General features: G+C 40.4%; 2 protein-coding genes and 1 long non-coding RNA gene across 8 annotated transcripts in view; 2 read left to right on the top strand and 1 right to left on the bottom strand.

The window, feature by feature from the left end:
- The window catches only part of GLB1 (galactosidase beta 1), a 45,317-nt gene extending 41,696 nt beyond the window's left edge, over positions 1-3,621 (top strand). Inside the window, exon 16 of the mRNA XM_021387123.1 lies at positions 2,203-3,621. Coding sequence (XP_021242798.1) covers positions 2,203-2,463 — 261 coding nt within the window. The 3' untranslated portion in view covers positions 2,464-3,621. The remainder of the gene's footprint in view (positions 1-2,202) is intronic.
- LOC110394864 lies at positions 5,180-13,952 on the top strand. The gene is made up of 3 exons (XR_002435981.1): positions 5,180-7,549; positions 8,498-8,598; positions 10,351-13,952. It is a non-coding gene; the product is annotated as an uncharacterized LOC110394864 (long non-coding RNA).
- Positions 17,095-25,161, bottom strand: CCR4 (C-C motif chemokine receptor 4). Of its 6 annotated transcripts, none has more exons than XM_021388257.1 (3): positions 24,950-25,161; positions 20,203-20,437; positions 17,095-18,987 (listed from the first exon to the last, which is right to left on the bottom strand). In XM_021388257.1, the coding sequence occupies exon 3, from the start codon at positions 18,969-18,971 to the stop codon at positions 17,895-17,897; it is 1,077 nt and encodes a 358-aa protein (XP_021243932.1). In that variant the 5' UTR covers positions 18,972-18,987; positions 20,203-20,437; positions 24,950-25,161; the 3' UTR covers positions 17,095-17,894. The 6 variants fall into 6 exon arrangements, with proteins under 6 accessions (XP_021243932.1, XP_021243928.1, XP_021243927.1 ...); XM_021388253.1 differs by lacking the exon at positions 24,950-25,161 and adding an exon at positions 21,735-24,353; XM_021388252.1 differs by lacking the exon at positions 24,950-25,161 and adding an exon at positions 23,116-24,353 and having other exon boundaries at positions 20,203-21,864.

Here is a 25,593-nt window from a genome sequence, read left to right as displayed (position 1 = left end):
CAATTTTAACAAGTACCCTGCCTTTGCGTATTAAGACAAGGAATATGACATGCTGGATAGCCCAGAAGGATGCAGCATTAACAGTCATAACCTGTGTCATAGCTCACTTGCCTTCAGTGTTTTTTAAAACCTTTGCTATTAACAAAACCCCCCATCCTCACTTCAGGAAGCATAGTGTTCCTAACAGTACATGTTACTGGATATATGGTTGACTTATTGTATTATTATTATTTTTTTAAATCTGAACAGAAAAGAGGATTTGCAGTCATGACTGTTCTTCATTTCTGTGGTATCATGGGTGGTGGTTGCTGACCCTGATAGAGGAAATCTTGTTTCTGAAGATAGGCATCCACTCCTTGCCTGTGTGGTTAACGTCTTAAATGCCAGTTTGGAAATGAGAAATGAAGTTCACAGTTTTATTGGAAAAACGAGATTGACTAAGATCAGAAACCAAGACCTTTATGAGCATACCTGCTGTGTTAGAACTCTAGCGCAGCTGATTCCTACGCTAAACTCCTACTTCCTGGAGGGCTACTGTCACCCTGTCTAGTAGTTGGTCTACTGTAGAGTGAGTGCATTTCCAAATTCATTTTGTGTATTGGCTGGGTAGCTTCCATTAATGTCATGTTTTATGCTAAAACTAGTGTAGAAGTAAAGTAATAAGCTTGATTTTTAAAGTTTCTCTTGTCCTAAAGGACAAGATGTGTTAAAGGACAAGATGTCCTATTCTTGGTGTATTAAAATGCATCAAATACAAGCCACGAACCAAAATGAACTTGATTTAAATATAAAAAGAAGTCAAAGTTTATTAACCCCTTGGCATGGTAAGATAGAGGATCTTAAATGGTGGTAATGGATACAGAGATGACATAATTCATCTGCGTTCACAAATGTACCCTCTCCTTAAAAAATTATCTTGCAAGTTCCATAAAAACTGTTTTAATAAGACTAGAAAAAATAAAGCAGAAGAAAAATGCCTCCAAAACACCTGGAACGGTAAGATTCAGTATCCTACATTTGTGCTTCTGTAATTCTTTTAAAATAATATCTGAATTTTAGCAATCCCAGATTCAGATTATTTTGTAATTTTAATCAATGTATATTAGTGCCATGACCATGTTTCGTCTGCATTCTGATTACTAAAGGATAAAGCAAGAAGGAAAGCACAGATGAAATTGTCTATTTCCATGCTCTTCCTTGTCTGCTGAGCCCTTTGTAAATTGTCTGACACATGATGAAAAGGACACTTACAAAGAACAAAAGCAAATGGTTTGTCCAGATCAGATTATGTCTTCCTTAATGAACAGTTCAGTTCACCTCAGGAATCCACTTTCATCTTTACTAAACATTTGGCAACTCTTCAATTTCAAAACATCTGGAAAAACCTGTGTTTGTTTCACTGCAGTGTGTCCTCTTTCTGGTGTATTAACAACTGTTTTCATGTTTACATTATTTTCTCTTTTATTTGTTTCCTGTTTTTAATTAGGGATATTTATAACGTTAGAACAATATCTTAAACTGTTTGGGTCATTTCCATTATAAAAAATAATTTGAAGAGTTTATATGCCAAATTAACCCCAATTTCACTGAAATTACATTAATGCTAGCAAAACCTCAAAAATTTTGGCTCAGCCAAAATAAAATACAGTACCTTTGCACTGTAATTTCATGTTAACTGAACTAGTAAAATATAATAAACATCTGAATTTCATGTGTCTGGGCAAGCTGTACATCTTATTTGTAAAATCATGCAAAGGAAAGGAGTCCAAAGATAACTAGTAGTATTACATTTTACAGACAACAACAAAAGAATTAGAATCTGATTGCTTATTTTGTGAGTTCTTTCTCCCTTCAGCAATCAGGTTCGAGCAAATACAATTTTCAGGGCTTGCTTTGGTCTGAAACTTGTCACAGAATTCAATGTCAAGAACCTGCAATTCTATTTTCCAAAGGACTGGCATATCTGGAAAAGCTGCAGTATTTGACCACTTCATTTTAAAATAGCTAAACATCAAGGAATTTAGATTCTTTCGGTTATTTCTAGCACTTTCTTCAGCAGATTTTCTATCCTGGTCTCCTATCAAACTAAAAGATCAAGAAAACTCAGTTACAATGTGAAGCATGTTATCCTTTAAAAAGTTTAGTTATTTGATCATTGTTAAATTATTAAAACTTCATGATGTTTTCTTTCTCTTTTAACAGGGACAAATTTGGATCAATGGCTTTAATCTCGGTCGCTACTGGCCAGCCCGTGGCCCTCAGTTGACCCTCTTTGTTCCAAGGAATATACTCGTTTCATCAGTGCCCAACAACATAACAGTGTTGGAGCTGGAGCATTCTCCATGCAGCACCCAGCTGTGTGAGATAGAATTTGTAGACAAACCTATTATTAATGCAACCACACGGTACGAAAATGATGCACCCCCCCTGTTTGTTAGAGACACGTGGCTGAGCCATCTGTAATGATTTGAGTAGTTCCTTACGTTCCCCCTGCTTTGCTTCCCGTTTCCTTTAAACATAGTTCCCCTTTTTAAAAGAGTCAGTGTTAATCAGTATGTTGTACAGCTGAGACAGCTTTTTAAATTCTTCAAAGACTTTTTTTTTAAGCTGGTCAGAGTTAAATACTCCCATTCTCTTGAAAAAGAGAAGTTATAACTTCAGAGTTTGCCTTGAACTGTGAAACTGAGCTCATCTAGTAGATAACTGTAGCATCAAAGTCTACTAAAAATGTACTCCTGTAGGCTGTTTGCATTACTGGAACTCTTTTATGATTTTCTTTTTACTGTCTTTTGCAACTGGAGAGACGCCTACAAAAGGGCTGAACAATCCCACAATCCTGCTGTTTGCTCATGCAGCCTGGTTGGTCAGTGCTGCCAATGGACTAGACACTTGCAGCTGTTTTTTTTATCTAATTTGTATGAGAATCATTTTAATCTACACTGACAGCCAGCATTGAGTGGACCTCCTTTATTTCACCTCCATGCAAATTGGTTTGTTACGGGAGCAGTGAGAACAACTGTGGAAGAGAGCACAAATGCAAGCTGATCCGAACAGCAGCAATGTAGACAGTGGAGAGAGATAATGTATTCTGTTTCCGTCCTTTCTGTAAAACTGATTGACTGCTTCCATTCTGCTGTCTCCAAAGACTCAAATTGACAAGTACTAGGACATATGTGAAATTTAGGTGAATTTTGGTTGAACCATAATCTCTAGTTAACTTATCTGCATAATATAGTTACGAACTGAGCCATTCTTTTTTTTTTTTCTATTTGACATGGAACAATTCTTTTTCATAGGCTAGAACCTTGGAAGTAGAAGGTTTTGAGTTAAAGAATTTGAACTCTTTTATTCATTAATTCATGTCTTATTTTTTGTTCCAGTAAATTGACAATCTTTAAGTGCCTGTTATTTGCAAAGGTATGCAGTTGCTGTCAGAAAAGCTGACTTTCTAGAGGAGATTGAATAGTCTCTTTGATTCTTAGGGTTTTGTTGTCAATCATGCGAACTTCTTGATGACATTTAAATAAGAAAAGATTAAGATAACAATATCAAATATTTTCCTGAGGTTGCTCCCTTTTGTTTTTTGTCTGACATTATTAAAATGGTTCTTTAAAAATGAAATCCTTGCTGTGATTGCTTGGGAGTGAAAAAGGGAAGGGAGAAAGATTGATTGAAGTGTTGTGGAAGAAATGAGGTTGTAAAGTCTCCATGAACGGAAAGTTCTTCTTGATGTCTGGTTTGTTTTGTTATGAAGATTTGCACAAAGTAAAGCAAATGAAAGTGGTTGTAATGAGCTGTGAGGTCTCCCAAGGTGCCACTCTCCACTCTCTTCTGAGACCGCCAATGCAAAAACCTGACTATTTCTTCTCAGCTAATGCAGACTGCCTCCCTCACCTGAGAGGAGAGTGAAAAGGAACACCACTCCGTTATTGACACCTCTGGTATGTGTTTGATGGGCTGACTGCTGTAGGAGCTTTCAGACCAGTTAATTTGAGCCAGAGAACTTCGGGTCTTAAATTCTTAGCACAAATGCAAGGTTTTATGGCTGCAGGCTTTGTGTGCTATGCCCCAAACATTTCATTTTCTGTGCTGACTCCAGAACTGTTTATTCTTTGCACCATCCATATGCAGACATTGGAACACACTTTACAAGTAGTTTATTATGAAGCTAGGCCTTCAAAGTTAGGAATGGAACAGAATTAGTTTCATACCGGTTGTGGGTTTTGTGGCTTGGAGTGTGCAGATTAATGGTACTATTTACATACAACTCCTACAACAGTTCAGTGCTTTAAAAGGAAGGAGTATTTTTATTTTTCTATCCATTAGTGCTGTGAACAGAGTGGAAAAGTTGATCAGCCTGTAGCTCCTGTTAGCACTTCGTTTTTTCATTGTATTCATGAAAATGTAATATAATATAGTCCATAATATTTTTCTTTTTGGCAAAACTCTAATATAACAAACATGAATATTTTGCATTAAGGATTGCAAATATTCATTTGGATAAATATAAGACAGTCAAGAACAAAATGATAAAACGAGCTCAGTGTTTTTCAACTAGGGCTCTAGATAACTTCAATAATGCATCTGCCTGTTTACTGCTTTCTGGGAAATAGAGTCTACAGAAAGAAACTGAAAGTTGGGGCCCTGATTCCTGATCCTTGTCTGCCTACAACAAAAAACAGAGGTTGCAAGTGGTATGGTGTTTATGTGAGCTCACAAAGAGAGATCTCTCTGACTAGTGGCATTGAGAGCAAATATCTACTATGTAGAGCCTGCTGCCATTTACTATTTCTTCATTTGTAGCTGTGTCTGTGGATGCTGCGAGTTTGTGTTCTGCCCGAACTATGTCATGCACTGGGTCCCTGTACCTCCACTTTTATTGCTACTGTGTGGCTGGGGTCTATCATAGACTTCCTAGCCTTAGTGTGTGTGTTCTTGAAGTGCCTTCAGAGGAGGGCCAGAAAAATGATCCAAGGGATGGAATAGGCCCCCTACGAGGACAGGCTGAGAGAGCTGGGGCTATTCAGCCAGGAGAAGAGAAGGCTCTGGGGAGGCCTTACAGTGGCCTTTCAGTATCCAAAGAGGGACTGTAAGAAAGAAGAGGACAGACTCTTGAGCAGACTTTGTTGTGATTGGACAAGGGGAAATGGTTTCAAATTTAAAGAGGGGAGATTTAGGCTGGATGTAACGCAAAAGTTTTTTTAGTGTAAGAGTAGTGAAGCGCTGGAACAGGTTGCCCAGAGATGTGGTGGACGACACATCCTTGGAAACATCCAGAGTCAGGCTGAGATGGGGCTCTGAGCAACCTGATCTAGCTGCAGATGTCCCTGTTCATTGCAGGGGAGTTGAACTAGGTGACATTTAAGGGATCCTTTTAACTCAAATGCTTCTATGATTCCTGGGACTGAGTATTTGCTAGTCTCCCTTTGCTGTCAGAAATCTGCCTGCAAAGTTCAGCTGTAAGGACTCAGCACAGGTATTTTTCCAGACATGGATCTGGATTTGTAAACTGAAACTGTAGTGCTGCCTGTGTGTGAATGAATGACTTTTAAATGTGATTTGGAATGAATGAGCAGGTGTTCAGAAATGGCTATTACAGAAAAAGAATCCTGTCTTTATCAGCGTGATCTGAAGGAGGTGATGTAACATTATCCAGATTGAGAAGGTGCCCTATTCACAAAACAGTGACTACTGACTGCAAGGGGACAGAATCCACTCTCTTTGGGTGAGATTGGTCAGTTTTCTTTAAACAGATGACTACGAAGGCTATTGCAGTCTCCACGTATTCTAATTTTGGACATATTGAAATCACTGAGAACAACAGCATCTGAACGTCTTTGATATTCTGACACTTTTTGTGGAAATCCATCCACATCTGATCAAATATTTTGCAGTGCTGACAAATCTTTACCTAGCATCAGCTTGGTTTGATGGCTGTTTTGTGCCTTCGCTTTTATGGTGCTGCCAGGATGGACTGGATAAACAAAAATGTCATGTGAAGAGCAACACAGAGAAGATTGAATAAGGATGTGAACAGGGAATAGATTCTTCTCAATCACCTAGTTCGGGTGCTCCAGCATTTTTTAGGAAAGAAATGAGAGTTGCAACAATATTGCTTTGGAAGCCAAGATTTAAAAAGCGTGATAGCCAAGCCAACTCCAAGGTCCTGGCAGAAAGACTGTGTGACTAAAGGATTTGGAAGGTACAGAAGTTTGGGTTCTGCCTTAATGGTTCTCTCTCACTGAGGCAAAACTGGGCAGGAGGAGATGATCCTGGGACTTGATACAAAGGTCTGAATGGGAAAATGTCGGAAAGATATCACAGGGATTTTTGTCTTACCTTTGCTGAATGACGTACGTATGTCTAAAAATCTTCAAAAAATCCCTTTTCAGAAAGGATTTTATGTTGCTTATTATATCATCAGAAATGAGAGTAGTGAACGAGAGTTCCCCAGCTTTGTGGGAAATCTGGAAGAAGTGTGTTATGTACAGAGGCTTCACAGAACCAGTGCTGGTTTCACTTGGTAGTGCAAGCCCTTTTTGGTAGGATATATGATCTGTGTGGCCAAGGAATTAGGGATATATTTTAAAATTCCTGTCCTGGGCCTTAGTACACATACTCAACCCATGAGGGACAGGTGTATGCAGCACTCAAAAGTCAGGGCCTTATCTATGGCTCACTTGTAACTGTGTTGTGTTGTAATGGGAAGCATCGTCTTGCTCATAAAGCTCCGCAGCGTTCTTTCATATCAAGGTACTTGCAGAGGGAGTCTGTTGAGATCATTATATTGTGCCATGGTAATGTGCTTACAATCTGTGTGTCTGTAACTTAGCCTTTTTAAATTTGGAGGTAGGCAAGTTAACTCTGAAGTGGGGTTGTGAATTGAGTATGAAACTCTCCAACAGAAGGGGTCATTAAATAGAGTGGATCTATTGAATACTGGTGCAAAGAATGTAGGAAAAATATAATCTGTTTCTGTCACTTGAAATTATTTTTGTCAGGTTTCTTTATAGTCATTTAAGTGTATGCACTATATATATATATATTTTAAACTTAGTGCTTCATTAGGGCTCACACTTTTACATTACTGTTGGCTGAGCACTTTCAGTGTTGGCTGCTGGCCAGAGCTCAGTTCTGAGCCCCGTGCGGAGAAATGCTAAATGATTGTGGGTCATCTCTCCAATGCTTCATAAGAAATGAATGCTGTATGTTTTATGTTTCATTCTTCCTCGCATCTTACTGCTTCTTCCCTTTGTATTGGGGAAATCTTTTGTGAAGAGGAACCCCAAGAATTTCCTTCAACGTGTCATCTGAAGTGATCTCCACCCCACCACCTATCCATCATTAACTTGCAAGTTGGACAAAGATGCCTTTGCTTCTGGTTTGGTTATGCCTTTCTTCTAAATCCCATTCACAGGTTCCATTTTCCAAGTTCCACAAACCTTGTTTAGATGCGCATGATGAGTGCTGTCTGGATCTCTAATTTAGATTTAGCAAAAAATTGGAAGTTCTGCAATAGTGCTCCCCAAAGCACTTTCCCTGGGAGATGGTGAGTGGCTGTGTTGTGTGTGGTGACTTTAGAGGGATCTGCACATAGTCCTGCACTACTGGTCAAGTGCTGGCAGAACTGTTGAGAAGAGGAAAAAGGAACTGATAGCTTCTTCCCTACGTTTCCTGGAAGACTTTAGGCTTTGACAAATAGCTCCTGTACATACTTTATATGCTTTCTTTCAAGCTTTTTTTTTTCTACTCAGTTTTAGGATGTGGTTTACATTAATCATGAACAGGTAGATCTGGTACTCTGAAAAACCTGAGAACCCAGCATTGAACTCATAAGAGGTTTGCACGATTTCCTGCAAAATTTTGTCTAAGCAGTGTCTTCTGCCACATTGCATTCCTATGTTGCTTTTTGGTCCTTTGATCCAGAGCAGTATCTACCTCAAAAGCTCAACTCAAAGCAATACGAGTCTTTTGACTACAGCCAAACATAGGTACCTGCAGATGCTGCTTTATTTAAAGCACTGAGCCCATCTAGCTTGTGTTGAAGTGGAAGGAAAGTGCTGCTGGTTGGTATCTCCTGCAGCAGTTTTTTTTTTTTCATTTATCCACTTCTAACCTCTCTGATGCATTTGGTGTGACTCAAAGGTATCAAAGGCATTGAAGAAAGCCTGGTGCTTCTGCAGAACCTTATTTCAGCTGACATCAATAGATGATGCTTTATTAGCCACATTCTGGACTGCTCTTAACTTCTTTTATTGAAGGGAAAAAAAAGGAAAAGCAACAAAAGAAAAAAAGTAAGCTTGATCATCCAACCTAAGGAGTAAAGAGAACTTGGATAGAAAGTGCTAGTAATTGAAATGCAAATGTATAGAATTGAGCTATGCTGAAATCACCCAAAAGGCAATTCTTTTTAATTCTGAAAAACACATTCTGTGTAAAGATACCAAAATGAGATTAGTGTACTAGCATACCTGACTTAAATGCATTTTGTTTCCAGGTTTTACTGTACCAATGCAAACAGTACTGGAGGGACTGGAGAGGATGTTTAAACACTACGGAGAGGCAAGCAAACAAGAATAGTCAGAATTTCAAAACACAGTATGTATAAGAAGCCTGGTGAAGACAGAGGGAAAGCATGATAGCGTGTCGCATAGATTGTAGCGGTTTTTACTTTTTGTTTTGTTTTTCCAAACCCAAGCAGGCTGTGAGGGGAAGGAAAACAATTTCTTTTCTGGTGCTTCCAACCACCACCACAGGCTGTGGCCTTGCATCTTGCTGAAACGGAGAAGGAGAATGATTCTGAGCTCTGTAGTTTTCAGATTTTCACAGCCACAAGGGGAAAATTTTATATGAGCTGGAGTGAAGATTCAGTCTTCCTGGCTGGATGTGCAGGATGGGGAAAATATCCAATTCCTATCAAAAAACTGCTAAAGCGTTAAGGTTGTGAACAGTCAGTTCTACTAGTACTTACTGCCTGGGTGCTTGTTGCTATCTTTTCTTACATTTTACTGTGGGAGTTCAAGACAGAAAACATGCTTTTTCAGGCAATTCTCAATATGTATCACCTCTTTTCAGTTGATCTCAAAATAATAAGGCTCACTGGTGCCTAGACTGGTTTCACTCCATCTTCTGGTGAGCAAGTATTGTCTGCAGAAATAGAACCATGTTGTACTTGTCCTGCAAGGTGGGTTAAAGAATATTCAGGGATTCCCACCATTTCTCCTCTCTCTGTGTCATGAGTTTAAGGGCTTGCCCCATCAGTGTAGTATATGAGAATGCTTTTGTCTTGGAGGCTGAGGACTTCCGTCATAAATTAAGTACACATCGCTTAGCTCACATTAATTGTTGTCTTCGTTTTCTTTTTCTGATTTAATAGCAGTGTGTTTTTTCATATAGGAATAATGGTACTTAGTGTGATGAATGTCTGTCTAGCTCTGAACTTCCTTTGAAGGTGAGCTTAGCAAGTAATTTCTCTTTAAGCTTATGCACCTGAAACTTTCAGGTGAAGTCTTTTTTTTTTTCTTACGAAGTTGAGCTGGCATTTGAGTGCTTTTATACTCTTTTCAGTGGAAGAGACGCAGCTTTAACTGCTGATTCAGCCGAGAGCTGCTCAGTTGCCATGACTCAGTTTGCAGCAGGTCTCCCAAACACTGAAGCTTACACTGTGCAACACATACTGGCATTCAACAGTCAAGATTATTTAAGAGCATTAGCTCTTCTAACCACTTTGGTCTGTGCTCTATTGTATATTTTGATTTTTGGGCTTGATCATTGTCAACCTTGGATGTCTTTTGATGTGAAAATTTGATGCTGGTTTTACATGGAAAGAATGTTCCTATTCTGCTACCTGTTTTAGTGCGTTCATGCAAATTACTGAAACCCCCTTATGATTGCAAAACGTCAAGTGTCAAAACGTGAAGTAAATTGGGCAAGCAAGTCAAAAAGGGGTAGGGTTTTTGTATGCAAACCTCAATGATTCAGGACAGAAACCACGTATTGACAAAGAAATTTACGGTAGAAATTGTTCATAACCAAAGTTTTTTTTTTTTTTTTTTTAGAACCATCCCTTATGAAGTTGTTTTTATCTTCTGTGGAAGGAGGTGAAATTTTGTGTGTGGTTCTTGATGTCTTGGTACAAGGCAAGACAAATAGCAATGACGACACAAATTTTTGTCTCTACAATAATTAATAGCTTCACAATAGTACTCCACGTCTGTAAAATGCCTTTGTTTTATAAAAGGGGCACAGTCTTTATTTCTGTATAGCAGTTGTAAGATCTGAATTGTCTGAGATCCATGGCAAGCCTGAAAATAGAACCTTAAAAGCTCTTTTTTTTTTTTCTTTTTTCAGGGAGAAGGAAAGGATAAGGGTGCTGTAGTCTGTTTTGGGCATATTGACTCTGACAGGTAGCAACAGACCTGGTTAGGCTACTGACGCCTCGTTTAAGTCTGCAGCTTGATACGCTAAGGCATTGGAGACAGTGGAAGCTGTCCAGTAAGCAGTAGGTAATAAAAAAGCATGTTTTCCCTAAACAATAAGCATTGTCTGTATGAAAACATCCAGGGCCAGTTCTGCCCCACTCACCACAGCCCGAGTGTATGGGACTCTGTGCCTGGTATCGTGTCACAGCAGAGGAGCACCCAGCCCTCCATCAGGGCAGCCCTCCCAGCTACCCTACCTATTGGTGCCTTGCCAGCTACTCTTTTTGGAGCAAATACATCTAACTTGTCCTGTGCATCCACTAGGGAGATATGACTCTTGCTGCAAGGGATCTCACAGACTGCTTTTTTTAACCATGTTTTGTTTTTGTCAAAGCAGTAATTGCAGGACCATGCAGCTGCAGGTCTAGAAAACACAGCAGATTTTGCTAGGAGGTGTCTCTAAAATAGTTGTTGACACAAGCTACTTATTTATTCCATTATTAAGGGCTATCAACTTTTCTGCAGCTAAGTATGTACAAATACTTGACATTTCTAGAGCTCTTTTTACTTTTTTTTTTCTCCCAGGAACCAGGAAGCCAGCATTTTATATTGGCATGACAGTTAATGAATTGAGCATAGATAAGAGCATGTGCCCTTCAGAAAATCCAGGCTACGTTTAGTCATATCATATATTATGATTTAATGTTATATTGTGAAGATGCATTCAGTTATACCAAATATGAATCAGCTTTTTATTATGAATCACCTTACAGAGAAGTTGTTGACACAGTTGATAGTTCTCCTGAATCTGTACAAAACCAAGGAAAAAAAGCAACCCCCCCACTCCCCCGAAAAAAAAAAATTCAGAAGTTTAGATATCTCGTGCTAAGCTTGCTTTCTCAGGTGCTGACACAAATTATTAAATAATTATTATTTGACAGTCAACTTTAAAAAAGAAATGTTAATTTGAGGTTCGATCAATTTAATTTTATTCACACATACCTGTTTTGATAGAGTATACAAGGCTCTGTAGTTTTTTACATGAGTTTCATAAAGTGTGCTTCCATCAGAAGGAAATTTTGATAAGAATTTGGAGCAAATATGTTGAAAAATTAGCTGCTCTTCTTCTAAAATAGTTTGATGAATAGCTGAAACAAAATCAAAACAGTAGCATACTAGGATTAAAAGATGTTGGTCATTCACCAGTGCAGATTCATTTACCACAGATCCATTCTCCCCAGTGCTCAGATTTTCATGAAACTGCCATTTGTAATGCAAAATGTACAGATAGCGTAGTCACAACACAGATGTCCTGCCTGTGTGAGCACTGCACAGGGAGAACTTGAGCGTTAGCTCGCGAGAAGGTGAATGGATTTACTCTGACCTCTATGTGACTGTGGTGAGGAGGGCTGTCACACTTGCATTCATGCGAAAGGCAAGAGCATGGGCAAATGGGAACCAGCTTCCCCGTGGGGGATTTTGGTGGTTCCCTAGTATTTCTGATGTAAAGAAGCAGGTACTGACCTGAAATATGTATGGGTAACTCAGTGAAGCAGAGCTGAGGAAGAAACATCCTACATCCAAACTTCTTTTTTCTTTCCTTCCATAAGCTCTTCAGCCTCATCTCTGTAGCGTGGCAACTTTGTCTAACACTTTGCGCTGAGTTTCAGATCTCTAGAAGTGCGAACAAGACTTCTGAAAGCAAGAGTAGACCTAGACCTGTGCTGTGCAACTTCTCAGCACTGCTTGTCTGCAGGTCCTGTAGACAGTACAATTACTCCTTGCAGCCTTGTTTTCTTTCCACTTCTGGTCCTTAGAAATGTGCATCAGGGAACTGAAGTGCATAAGCAGCAAGAAAATCCATCCTTCTCTCTTTCTTCTCTTCGCATTCTTTGCACCTTTCCCACATACTTTGGTAGCGGAAAAGACAAGTCACTCTGTCTGCGGTCATGGTCTTACTTGTGGTCAAATTTCAGTTTACCAGTTATGAGTAAACACAAAGATCTATTGTGGTCTTTCTTTGCTTTGATTAAGATGCTTTGGTGCTACAGCTAGCTGGTACTACACTTTCTATTTGTGTGTGTGATGGAGACTAGTTAAAAGTGAGAGAGGGACCTTCTCCTCTCCTACCTGTCCCGAACCAGGATGCTTCTCTAGGGAACTTTGGAGGAGTGTGAAGTCCCAGTGCAAAAGAAACAAATATGCTTTTCATACAGGAATATGTAGCTACTGTTCCAGTCAGCTGTCCCAGGTACATAAATCTCATCCTGAACTTGGCTGCTCAGAGCTTCTTGTAAAAATGCTGATCAAATGCCGCTGACCTCTATGAGCAAAAGAGTGAATCTGGTAATGTCTTTGTTGTCTTACAGGATGCTAGTAGCACTGAAAGTGCCTTTTATGAGTGTTTCTTATCTGCAGAAACATATCAGATTCTTGATTACTTACTTTCCTTGCAAAAGCACGGAAAAAAGTTTGTTTTATTTGCAACACTTGAAATTATGAGAAGCTTGCAGCATACTGTTACTGAGCTCCGTTTACTGAATGCATGCTGTTACTCAGAAACAACCTCAAACCCAGAGAAACTTCAGCCCTTGCAAGATGACCTGAAGCAAAAACACCAGCAGAAAAGCTAAAGTAGTATGATACATTGGTCAGTCATGTATTTGGGTTGTGTTTACACCGAGGAAGCAATTTTTTTCCTTTCAGTCATTTGCAAACAGGAATCCTTGTTCTCTTCAAGACAGATAAGAGCCTCTACATCAGTTAAGAACATAGAATCATTAAGGTTGGAAAAGACCTCTAAAATGATTTAGTCCAACTGCCAATCCATCTCCTCCAGTGTCATATCTACACATTTCTTGAACACCTCCAGGGACAGTGACTCTATCGTTTCCCTGGGCAGCCTGTTCCAATACCTCACCACTGTTTTGGAGAAGAAACTCTTCCAAACATCCAACCTGAACCCCATGGCATTAGCTCATCATCTTCATCCATTTACACCCAGATACCCTTCATGTTAACCTGTACTCTTTCTCACGCAGCCTGGATCCAGACTTGGAGTTTCCTGGCTGGGGCATCTCAGGTTGGGCTACCAGAAAGGGTACAGTCTGGGCAGCTGATCTGAAGGCTGCTTCACTTGTGTAAAACCAAAACAAACAGCAAAAAAATGGTCAAGGGGCCAGTGATGCATAAGAGAAGATATTTACTGTTTTCAGTAGAGGTATTACATGCATACAGCTATTTTTGGGGATTCGAAAGAGGATCAGAAATGAATGAGAAGCCTTTGATCTGGGACTCTGAGCAGTGGTCTGCAAACAGTTCTCTTTTGAGCTGATCACATGAGGAATATGTAGAGGGATATATACCTCCAAGGGAAAGAGTAATGCAGCATTTGGCAGTTGTGCCTGTCTCCATCGGGGAGTTGGGAGAGGACTTGGATTTTGCCAGTCTGGAACAGATGGAAGACTTTATGATTTGTGAGCCTCATTTCTGCAAGATGTGTCTCTGATTTTTCCGTAAGATCAGATTTTTGTTTGCTACTTTTTTTTTTTTTTTTTTTTTTTTTTTTTTTTTTTTTTTTTTTTTCTGATGGTTGTTGCTGCTGGATGATCATGTAAACTTCCTGGGAGCATCTAACTTGGTGTCTTCTCACTTTATGTTGCCTGCTCCATCCAGAGTGACTTCTCCATGACTGCCAGTGGTACTGGCAGACGTCATTGCCGTGTTACAGTAAGTTTACTTGACCAGTACTTGACCAGTACTGCATCACCTTTGAATGCTTCTATCAGCTATGTGAATGCTAGAATTCTCACTAAAAGTGTATTTTCTATTAATGGCCAGTCTTCTTCTTAAAAACTTCTTTAATGGCTGGAGTGGTGGAGTCTTGTTGAGCTCTCTGTAGGCAGTGCCTTAAAGAATATTTTTACGGTCACTTTGACGTTACTGAACAACTCTTGATTTCTAATTGTAAATAAAGTCAAATGAAAATATTTGTGTAAGAGCTGGGACCTGATGAGACTGGCCTCTAGTCATGTTAAGAGAGAAATGCTAGATAAAACAGGAAATCATTGTGAGCTCCTGGAGTAAAATGCATGAGTGTTGACCACTGGAAGCATCCTCGTAGCAGAGGAGCACCATAGGACCTGTTGAATTGCACTGTCCTTCAGACCAGGTGTCCACAACTGTTGCTGGAACAGCGGCAAGCAGCAACAGGAAGAAGGAGAATGGCAGATCTTCAGTTTCTTTCCGAGGCTGATTCTAATACCAAGAGGAGTAGTTTGGAAGAAGGTGGCCTACCGTGATGCCTCCTCTGTGCAAAGGGGATAAAGCCATGCTCCAGAGTATAAGAATTGTTTGACTTGGAAGAGACCTTTAAAGGTCAACTAGTCTGACTCTCCAAGATAAGTGTGTAATTCAGCCTTATGCGTAGAGAATGACTGCACTGACCTGTGTGTTGTATGAAAACAAACCTACCAATTTTTTTAACCTTTTCATCATCATTTATATTTAATGTCATTACGCTGACTTTTTTTTTCCCCTGGTCTGCACTTCTTTGGCGGCTTTGTGTTGTCTCAGTTGCTCTGAATGGCCTTCCAAGGAAACCTAATGTAAAAATGTGGGTTTAGGAATGAGTCAGCTTTGCTTCACTCAAATACCTATCTATTTTCTTTCATGGTTCAGTAGGTATGTCTGTAACTTGTTCATTGCTTGGAAACTCTTGTTCAGCTAAAATGACACCTTTGATCATCTGACACTTTGAAAATCCCTGCTTTATTTTTGTCTGCGTTAATACTATTATCTCGTCCTTTCTCATCAGCAGATTTTAAAGCCCTCTTTCAAAAGAGGAGTTGCATTATCCACAGCAGCTCGGTGCCTGGGGAAGCAGGATTTGTTCCAGGTGACAGAGAAGAGGAAACCATCCAGCTTTGGTGAGCCCCAGTCCCAGGCTGTGGGTTCCTGAGCCCACTGCTAATAGTGAGCACCTGATTAAGAAAGCCTACTCAGAGCGCAGCTTCCATCCTGGTGGCTCATCCTACATACCTTTCAGGTAGCTGTGAGTATTACTGGGAAGGCTGGGAGAGGTTCAGTGGGAAGAGAACTGAGGTCAGTGTTCACCGGGAGGGAGCTTGGCCTGCAGCAGGCACTGCCCTGAGCGCACACGTACACAGGGTGTGGAGCAGAAAGTCTTGCAGAGACTAGAAGCACCTCTGAGTTTTGTGCAGAGAAAGGCCTTCTTGCTGTCTCCATTTAGAGGGGTGTTGGGCAGCTCCTGGGTGTGGCCTGTAACTCCACACATGAATGGGCTCACATCCTTCCCCGCTGCAGGGTGTGTGCCCAGGGCAGGGCAAGGCATGCGGGCTGCTGCCATCTTGGTGCCACTCCTCAGCACCCTCTGAGCTCCAGACCTTTCGTATCTTGCTGTCGCCAAGAGCCTCTTAAGGTTGTATTTTGCTTGCTGACCTTCACTTTTGCCAGTCCAGCACAGGCAGCCATTGCCCTAGTCTGGAAAGTAAGGTCTCAGGTTGATCTTCTTGATTGGAAGAGTCACAGAGTGGGACCAAGGAAAAGAAACTACTGTGTTGCACTGTATTGCTTCCAAATTAGTCTAGGCACTTGACTGATGAATAGCTCAGCAGATCACAGTGTGTGTGCCACTAGTGTCATGTCTGCGAGGTTGATATGTCATGCCAGCTTGCAAGTGATGTGTCATTGAGTTCAGTGACATCCGTGAGACTTTCCTGCACCTGATCCTTGCAATTTGTCTTGCTCTTCCTTTTTAAAAATGGGTAATAGATGGGCTAACCCACCCCTTAAGGCAGTTTTTCATACCTGATGTATTCAGTGACTTGTACTGAATACTAAGAATTTACACTCTTTTTATAGCAAGGAAGATATTTTCTTAGTGCAGCAATGCCTTCCACAGCTATTCTCATTGTCTGCGTTATTGCAGATCCTTGCCTGAAGTTGTAAGCATCAGCAAAGTGCTGATGGCAATGCATTCCCCACAATGAAGTATGAAGGATATGTGTGTGCATGAGTATTTAAGAGTGCTGATTTTTATTTTCAGTCTGTTTGTTGTATCACGAGGGATGTTACGTGGAGGTGAGCTTCCACTTGTATTTCTAATTTAGAGTGATCATGACAACAGCACAACTATATTTTTATAATTTTTCTCACACTCTGTCCTTAAGTATTTTAAAGTTTTGTCTGCTATTTGTAGACACATTTGAATGGTGGGTGGTCATTTCATTACCGCTGGCCTAAGAAAGATGGAAGTCTACTGAGTAGTTGTTGTTTAGCAAAAAAGACCCACCAGGAATATCTTCCAGTACAGGTTTTTCAACTCTTACCTTGGCTACTACAACTACTGATTGTTGCCTTTTTAAAAATTATTTTTGTGCCAAAATCTAAATACTGCTTTGAGACTTTCCTTCCTGTTCCTGACCCGATTAATAATGTGTAGATCTGTGGGCAACTACTGTGGCATCATTCTTTGCCTTCTGCTCTGTAATCAAATGCTACTATTCTTTGTGTGGTTTCTAAATTATGATAGACCTTCCCTACACAATCTCTGTCTTTGCTTTCTTTTGTTTTGCCAGATGTTTATACCATGAATGAAAATTCAGTCTTGGAGTTAGGTATTTTTGGAACAAAGAACATTCATTTTAAATAATATTTTTATAAGATATATCAAATTTATTCATGCACACAGGAAAACAAATTTTTAAAAAGATTTATTTAAAAACAAAACAACAACAAAACAAAAAACCCACTACACTTTCAGTATTAATTAAAAGAATTGCCATCCTGAATTATGGTGGTTAAGTAATTCAGAATGCCTATATATATCTACTCATAGACAATTTGGATACCTGAAAGAAAACAAAGCTAGATTTGTAGCACAACATAATGCATTGGCTTTGCATCTTTGTGTGCATAAAGAGTGTGTTTTGTGTCCTTTCTTCCTAATGGCAGAAGGTGTAGCCTTTCCTGAGATGAATCTTTTAACAGTAGCTGCTATTGTTAATAGATTGCTAAACGTCTGAGCAAACAAAACCTACGCAGACCAGCTGTAGAATAAAAAAATACGGTAATATTTTTGAATAAACAAAGATACTTTCTGAATGCACTTTGAGATGGCAAGTTGTTTCTCCTCTGCCCTCCATTCAGACCAATCATTTCTTGATGCTGGTGAAAAACAAGCAACAGAGCATAATACTTGCAGTGAGTTGAGGCTGCTATTACATCTTAGCAGTGATTTCGAATTGCAGCAGATAAAAACATACGTGTCCGTCTCCCAGATCTCACATCTAGGACAGTTTCTGTCATAGTATTCAGAAAATCTAAGAGGCAGAAATCAAAGATGAAGTAAGTTACTATCAAAGACTATCTGACTTAAATGCTGTGCATTTTCTGAGCTTTTCGAAGTTCCTGCTTTTGTCAGTTTATTTTTGTCAGTTGGTCTGGAACGCATTACAGAGCTTCTTGGTCCCCAGTAGATTGTGTGTGGAATGAACCAGTAGACTCGGTGTGGTAAGTGGCATGAAGTCCGCACCACTTGCAAATATGTCCAGGTAACTGCCAGTTCTTAAAGAGCATCTTCACGTACTTCTTAAATTTTTCCCCCATGAAGAAATAGATGACTGGATTGAGGCAACAGTGAAAAAGGCCGAGGGTTTCAGTTATTTGGAATGCATAGTCCAGGTTCCTACTCACTTGACAGTTTCTAATAAGTCCAGTAACTTCCAGCAGTTGTAATAGAATTACGATATTGTAAGGGGTCCAGAAGAAGAAAAACACAGTCATGACAGCAAAGATCATCCTCACAGCCTTATTCTTTTTCTCATTTCTACAGTGTAGTAAAGTCTTAATAATCATGGCGTAACAAAATGCCATAACTGTAAAAGGGAGTAGGAGCCCAAGAATGTTGATTTCCAAAGTGTAGAAGAGTTTCCATGTCATGTAGTTGCCTGGATATTTCAGCTTGCAGGTAGTATAATTTTGCTCAACAAAAGACTCTCTAAATACAAGTTCTGGAACTGAAGCTAAAAGAGCTATCAGCCATACAATAAGACTGGCAATCAGGCCGTGGAAGGCAGTTCTTGCTTTCATGGAAAACACCGCACGAACAATTGCCAGGTATCTGTCTATGCTCATAAGCATAATAAAAAATATCCCACTGTAGAACCCAACCAGAAAGATCCATGAAATAATTTTACACCAGGGAGTTCCAAAAACCCATTGGTCTATTGTGAAATAAGACCAGAATGGCAGGGATAAAACAAAGAGCAAATCTGAGATGGCGAGATTTAGTAGGTACACATCAGTCATGCTCTTCAGTCTCTTGTATTTAAAGAGGACCACAATGACAAGAGTGTTTCCTATTAGCCCAACCAGGAATACCAAGGTATACAGAACGGGGAGGAAAGAGGCTGCAAACCTCTTGACGGTTTCCTTACTGCAAGGTTGTGGAGCATCATTGTAATTTTCATAATAGTCGTAAGTGGTTGAGGTGTCAGATTCAAGGGACTCTGTACTTGAAGAACTCATGTTTTTTCCCCAGTTCCTGAGAATGAAAGAATATAAAAAGGTCAGTCATTATCTGCATGATGATCGTGTGGTTACTCTACAAGCCTGAATCGTGTTGGGAGGTCTGCAACGCTCGATGACTAACTTGCAGTTCTAAAGCACTTCTCATTACAGATTGTCAAACAGTACTTAAGTATCATGGGATTCTTAGGCAATGCTTGAAAAAAGTACTGTCCTTAGCATGCATGCCCTTCCAGAACTGCAAGTCAGACGTGTCAAGAACACTGAATGCCATTGAAGCTGCAAAGAAGAAAGCAAATAGGGATGAAAGATACAGACCATAGATATCAAATCAGAGAGGGATACATCCTGTGTGGAGTAAAGTAAAAATCAAAGCCACTGTTCATAGCAGTTTGAGATTTTACCCATCTTTCCAGTCAGGCAAACATCAGTGAAAGTAGACAGAAATAAAATGCATCTGACCCTCCTAATGCAATGATGCTTACTGAAAGGTGACATCAGTTCTCACTAAGTGCTGTCTGTAGTAGCAAAGTGAATAACAGGAGTTTGACGTTTTTGTATGTATGTTCTTTTCTAATAGAGAGTTTAAAGTGATGTTACTTTGAGATTGACTAGATCACATAATGGGCACAGTGCAAACACATTGTCAATGTATTACTCTGTGTGTCATCACATCACAGCAAGCTTCATTTCCTAGCCTAACATACCAGAGTTTTTGCAAGCCGGAGTTATGTCCTTCCCCTTTGTCTTTATTTTATGAGCGGGCATCAGAGGAAAAGTGAATATCATCTCTTTATTTTTCTTCACGCTACGAGCTGTTGCTGATTAAAAGCAAACACTGACTATCATTAACCTGACCCCTTCCACGTGTAGTTGCTGTCATGACACCTTTCCAGTCTACAGCTCTGTTCTGTCATACACAAAGAATATAATCTGAATTACAAATCACGGCTACAAAACTGTTTGGCACCAATGGCCTAGAGATGCAACAACAGCACCTAAACATACCCGAATCTAATATACCTTCAGAATGGCTATTCTACTTAAGTATTTTAAGCTGAAAACATATGCTCGTATAATGCACGTACACATAATTCTGATTATGCAGGATTTCTGAAAATTGCTTTAAAAATTACTAAGCAGCAGCAAAAAGTAAAAGTATTGCAGTCACATACATTGTAAGCAGGTATGACAGACAATTGCTTCTGCCACAATGTTTTATAAATATTACCTTTTCTCCCCTCTTTCTTTTCAAATGATGCAAAGAAGCTCCTCGCTTCTGGTGGAGCAGAATTGCTTGTTTCTGGCCAGGTATCTCTGCCAGTGAAGTTCTGCCTATGCTGTGATACCCAGCAGCTGCAAAAAGCAGATGTCACTAGGTAGCTGCGTCTGTTGGCGGAAACTCTGTATTTCCTTGCAGATCGTATCACAAGTGCTTCTCTCCTCGATGCTCATGAGAGATGGTCCTTTACATGCAGAAAAGAAATAAAACGCATCTTACAGTGTGTAAGGCAATAGAAAGTTTCCAGTGAGAGCCTAATTACTTAGTTAAAGCCACATCATCTTACTCACTAATTATTAAAAGCAGATGTCACTAAGGAGCTCTCGTTCAGCAGAACTTTCGTTCTTTTTTATGAGTTGTAAAATGTACCTCAAACTCAGAAAAAGTAATGAAAGGATCATCTGTAGTGAGCAGAGAGGAGGAAGGCACTCAGTGGTTGTGTGGGAGGCGTTTCTAGTCCCACTATGTAGGATAACCAGTTTTCTAAGTTGTACCATGTAGCTGTGGAAGAAAAGAGCTGTCTGGACTTTGTGTAGGGAGATCTCTCTTTATTCATTGTTCTTTGCTCTTCCTAAGGTCTGCTTGTCTTGCTAAGGAAAGAAACGAAGGCATGCCAGTTGGTGCCTTTTTGCTTGATGTCTCCCACAGCAGGTTTTATATGTAGTAAAGCTACCGCTGATGTTACACAAATGCTGATAATGGTCAAAATGTCAAATGAGAAGTAGGGTGTGTGTGTGCGGTGTAAGGGCAGGTGGGGCTGAGGTTTCCTATGGTTCTTATCACAGGAAGAAGCCCAGCTATTTCTACTAATTTCTCTATAAATCCCCCAGCACTCTTTTGGGGGGATCTTGGGAAGGAGAAGAACACACAGGACATGCGCTGGCCAAATAGGATGGTTCTGAGTCCCTCTGCAGAGCAGCTGTGCTAGCAGCCTGCAAATGCCGCTCTCCTCTGTGTCCCACAAAAGGTCAGCCAAGCAAGAGTAAAAGCAATTTCTCAACAGGGAAGGCTGCTTGCTTGATAGCAGGAGGAACTGGAGAGTCACAGTGAGAAGCAGAAAGAAAGCTAGAGAAGTTGGCTGGGAAGGGAGAAAAACTCATAGATCCCTGGAGAGCTGATGTCCTCTATGACAAACTATTATTCTGGACATAACGTTCAGTTATTCTACTTGCTCCCGTCCTGTTTGCCTATGACATTGTTACTCTGCCCAATAACTTATATTTCGGTTAAGTGTTTCTTCCATAAAAGCTTGATGTGAAGGCATCAAGCTTTACTGCCTTACAGTTCTCCAGAATAAAATACTCATACGGAAAGTAGCTGCTCAGTCATCTTTCATAAACTGCATCTGTGGAGTTTTAAATTTATCACGGGGAGATCACCGGTGCAGGTTATTGCTCTGCAGATCGTGTATGTCTTCTCTTCAGTGTGCTAACAGTCCTTTAAAGATGAGGCTATCAGATGAGCAGGCAATACTGTGATACCAGTTTCATCAGCTCTGTTCTCAGAAAGTAGAGGTTGTTCCTCTTGCTCCCTGGAAGGGCCTCTTCTTTCATGTGTTGTTTCCCATGGTAACGGTGATATAAAGCCTCAGTTTTTCAGTGACATAAGCATCTGTTTTTAAGGAAAAAAAACACCTCCTTATTCTGTAGGTATTACCCTTCGTTAGTTTTGGCTGCAGTGCTTTAGCCTCAATAAACCACCAAGCACCTGCATATCTACCTTGCCCTGTGATTATTTTCCACTCTAACAAACCGGTTGCTTCCTTTGAATTTCTTCAGTAGTGATTTTTCTAGATTTCCAGATGAAGGAGTGTTACTTCTACCCTGTTAGAGCTCACCTTGATTTCCCATCACCAGAAACCTTTTGAGGACTGTCCAACACTCATCAGCACTCATGCTACACTTCAGATATACTTCTGATCTTTCAATTACGCCAGCAGGGATCAAGTCTGCAGCCTTATGAATGCAAGTTTAGCATGGCACTGGCATGAAGAAAGGGTCTGTTGGGCAAATTACCTTTTGCCTAGTTCTCCCTTAGAAAAAAGACTTTAAAGCAGCGACTGCTTACTAGTTGTCTGAATGCGCCTTTTCGTGCCTCTGCTTACTGTCTCAGGCAAACGCAGAAGATAAGGAGGAATTGTCTGTGGCCAACTGAAGAGGAGGGCAGCACAGGCTCTTTGTCAGAGTACACTTCTGTGGCTGTGGTGAGGTGGGGAGGAGCGGTTGGACCGCAGCATCTTGCGAAGCAGCAGCTGCATTGCAGAAGCCTACTATATCAGTATTTTTCATGTTATATTAGCAAATGGGAAGGGCTGTTGGCGAGGAGACTTTGAGAAAGAGCATGTCTCCAGGAAGAGGAATGTGTAGCCACAAGAAGAGCAGCGAGATTGTGCCTGCTTAGGATGTATGAACTCCAGAAAAAGAAGCTAAAAAATAGCTGCCGGTTCAGGACAATCAGAAGGATAAAAATGAACTCTGAGACACTTGATAGTCTATTGATTTAAAGAATCCCTATGGGAACCTGCAAGGAAAACTGCAGAAAAGGTGGAGAAATGACTGAAATCTCTGATCAAGTGAGATGATGCAGAAAATGAATGAAAGGTATTGCCATTGAAGAGTCTGCCATGACTTGGAGAGCAAGAGACAGTTCGTAGCAGAGGAACTCTGAGGTCCCAGCTGATGTGTCAGGATTTCTTTTTCCTGCTCCTCCTCAGAGAACCTGGCAGAGACTAACCTGGCAGAGAGTGTCAGGAGACCACGAGGTTAGGAGGAAAGGGAGAAAGGATCTCCATGAGACGTAGAGGATGCTGCTTTAAAACTAACAGGTTGGCAGGGGCAGGGGGAAAGAAAGAAGAGGTCTTACCGCTCTGCTAGATGATATGAGGTCTATGGTGCCAGCCAAATAAATCACAACAGCACCAACAGCACAGAGAAGGGGACCAAACCCAATCAGTCTGACTGGGAGGAACCAACCTTTTATATGAGCGTACATTAAAGCCAACAGAACGGAACTTAATAAAAACTGAAAGCAGAACAACGCAAAGAAAACCTTGCTTCTTGCCAAGAGATTTCATCCCCACCCCCCTTTTATGGGAAGCCTCATCTTTAACTTGCCGTCTTGCAGGTTGCGTGCCGGTCTCACCAGAGGAAGGACTGGAGATAGATGTTTATCTGATCTGAGAGCTACATGCTGTTACTGCGAGGTGCTTACCTACACCAGTGATTCATCATTGGCCACAGACAGGCAATTCAGAAGTCTGCACTAGAGAAGTCCTTGTACAGAAGAGCCTTAGGAGACAGGCAGGTGACAGTGACTAAAGATAAACTAAAGCTCAACCACTGTTTTGATCCACATAAGCAGCAAGACCTATAGCCACATAAGCAGCAAGAGGCCTTTTTTGGCAGCCAGTCCTCTCCCTCACAAAGCCTACTCGCCCAATCAGGTCTTGGGCCGCTCTCTTGCAGTTCAAGTGAATTGGAGTCACAGTTTGCTTATCTGTAGTGCCAAGCCTTTCTCCTTAGCGAAGTGCCTCTGTCACCTGTTCACTGTGCAGGTTCCTGCCTGCTAATTTTCAGTATAGTCCAACCTTAATGCACCTGACTAAAGCTGAAGCAATCTGATAAGAGAACTAGAAGCAGGAAGTGAATTCTTTTCAGAGTTGTAGAGATAGCCACCATGTACATTGTTTTCCCGGGTAGTTCATTCATAATTTACCTCAAACACTTTGAATGTATGAATTCCTTTTAGCTAAGACAGCTGCTTGTGCTGGCAAGCAAAAGATTTAGGTTTGAAAGTGTCGTGGCTGTTTTCTGTGCTTAACAATTATAGAATCATAGAATGGTTTGGGTTGGAAGGGACCTTTAAGATCATCGAGTTCCAACCCCCTGCTATAGGCAGGGACGCCTCCCACTAGACCAGGTTGCTCAACAATGCTAAGTTCCAATTCCCTACATTTTTTTCTTCCTTTTAGTGGTCTGGTCCTTTGCATTCTGCTGTTTGTATCCACTGTTTTTTCTCAGCCAAATTTGTTCTCTTTTCCTGTCCTGTGCTAGCATAGCTGCTATATTCAGAACACCTCGTAAAAAAAAAAAAAAAAAAAAAAAAAGAACTGAAACTTTCAACCTTAAGCATGGCAGAAACAGTCATTGTGTATGCTGAATTTTTCTTAAAATAAAAATCACTGATGCAAAAAAACATGAGTTGTTTTCTTGTTAAAAGTGAAATGACGCTATAAGGAGCTTTCTTTGTCTTGTTCAGTGATCCAACAAATGTTCCCAGGCTCTTGCTACAGGAAGATGACATTTGCGCTGTTTCCAAGTCTGAAGAGCAGTTGATACCTGAGATAAATTTTTTCGTAAGTTTCCTAGCCGTCACCTAACCATCACCGTGATGTCCTGGTTAAAAGGTGGTCTCTCCAAGGGAAAAAAGGCCAAGGCAGCAGTGAATAGCAGAGGTCTCCTCAGGACAGTTTGCTCAGTGTTGACTGTAATGAGTTTATATACAAAAAAAAATGATGGTGTTCTGGAATAAAGGCTTTGTTTTCTGTTTGCTTTATAGTAGTGCTTCAAAGTCTCAAATACTGTAGTTGTTGGTAGTCTTCAAAAGCTTGCCAAGAGACTGCCCTAAACATCTACACAATGGGTACCTTGATACTGAATGGCTGTTGTAACAAGTTAGTTAGAAAAAAACTACTTACATAGGATCAAGACAAGGAACCAAAACTTGCTTTTATCAGTTACTACAGTAGTCACCTTTCTATGTTTGTAAGATCCAGGCATTCTGACATCACAGGGGGAAAGCTGTTTCACTGCCAGTCCTCTTCAAAGTGAGCTATATCAACAGATTATGCAATACTCATTTCACTTTTCATAGAAGTGGAAACCACTCAGGCTGCAGAAATAAAACTGATGGGAGCAAAAGATGGTTTGGATAGCAGTTATTGGTTTTCACTTGAGTTTATCTTAAGTCTTCTTGATTAACAAGATATTCTGGTGTGCTCTGTGGTTAATTTAACATCCACAAGCTTTCATTTGCTTGGTAACAACATGCATATTAAAGAACTGGGAGAAATTGATGTTTCTTCCTGCAGCAAGGTGTCGTAACTATTTTTATTCTTACTTCTCACAAATATATTTTTCCTGCTTTGTACTTATTCATCAGTAACTCTAGTTGCTAGTCTGTGGTGTCCTGCTCGATCATGAATGATTTTGAAGTACATGGAGTTTAATAATGCCACCCTGTGGTGGAAATGAAAAGACTGCATTGCCACTTGAGGTGGGCAGATGGAGCAAGCTCAGGGCAGAGGGTACTACAAGGCAAGCAAGGGTGATTACAGGGATA

The sequence above is a fragment of the Numida meleagris genome, chromosome 2 (genome assembly GCF_002078875.1).
Source record: "Numida meleagris isolate 19003 breed g44 Domestic line chromosome 2, NumMel1.0, whole genome shotgun sequence".
In the NCBI taxonomy this organism is placed as follows: Eukaryota; Metazoa; Chordata; class Aves; order Galliformes; family Numididae; genus Numida; species Numida meleagris.
This window is presented reverse-complemented; position numbering and strand designations above follow the sequence as displayed.

Coding starts and splice junctions, on each gene's coding strand:
- CCR4 (XM_021388257.1), bottom strand. CDS start 18,971: ATGAGTTCTTCAAGTACAGAGTCCCTTGAATCTGACACCTCAACCACT.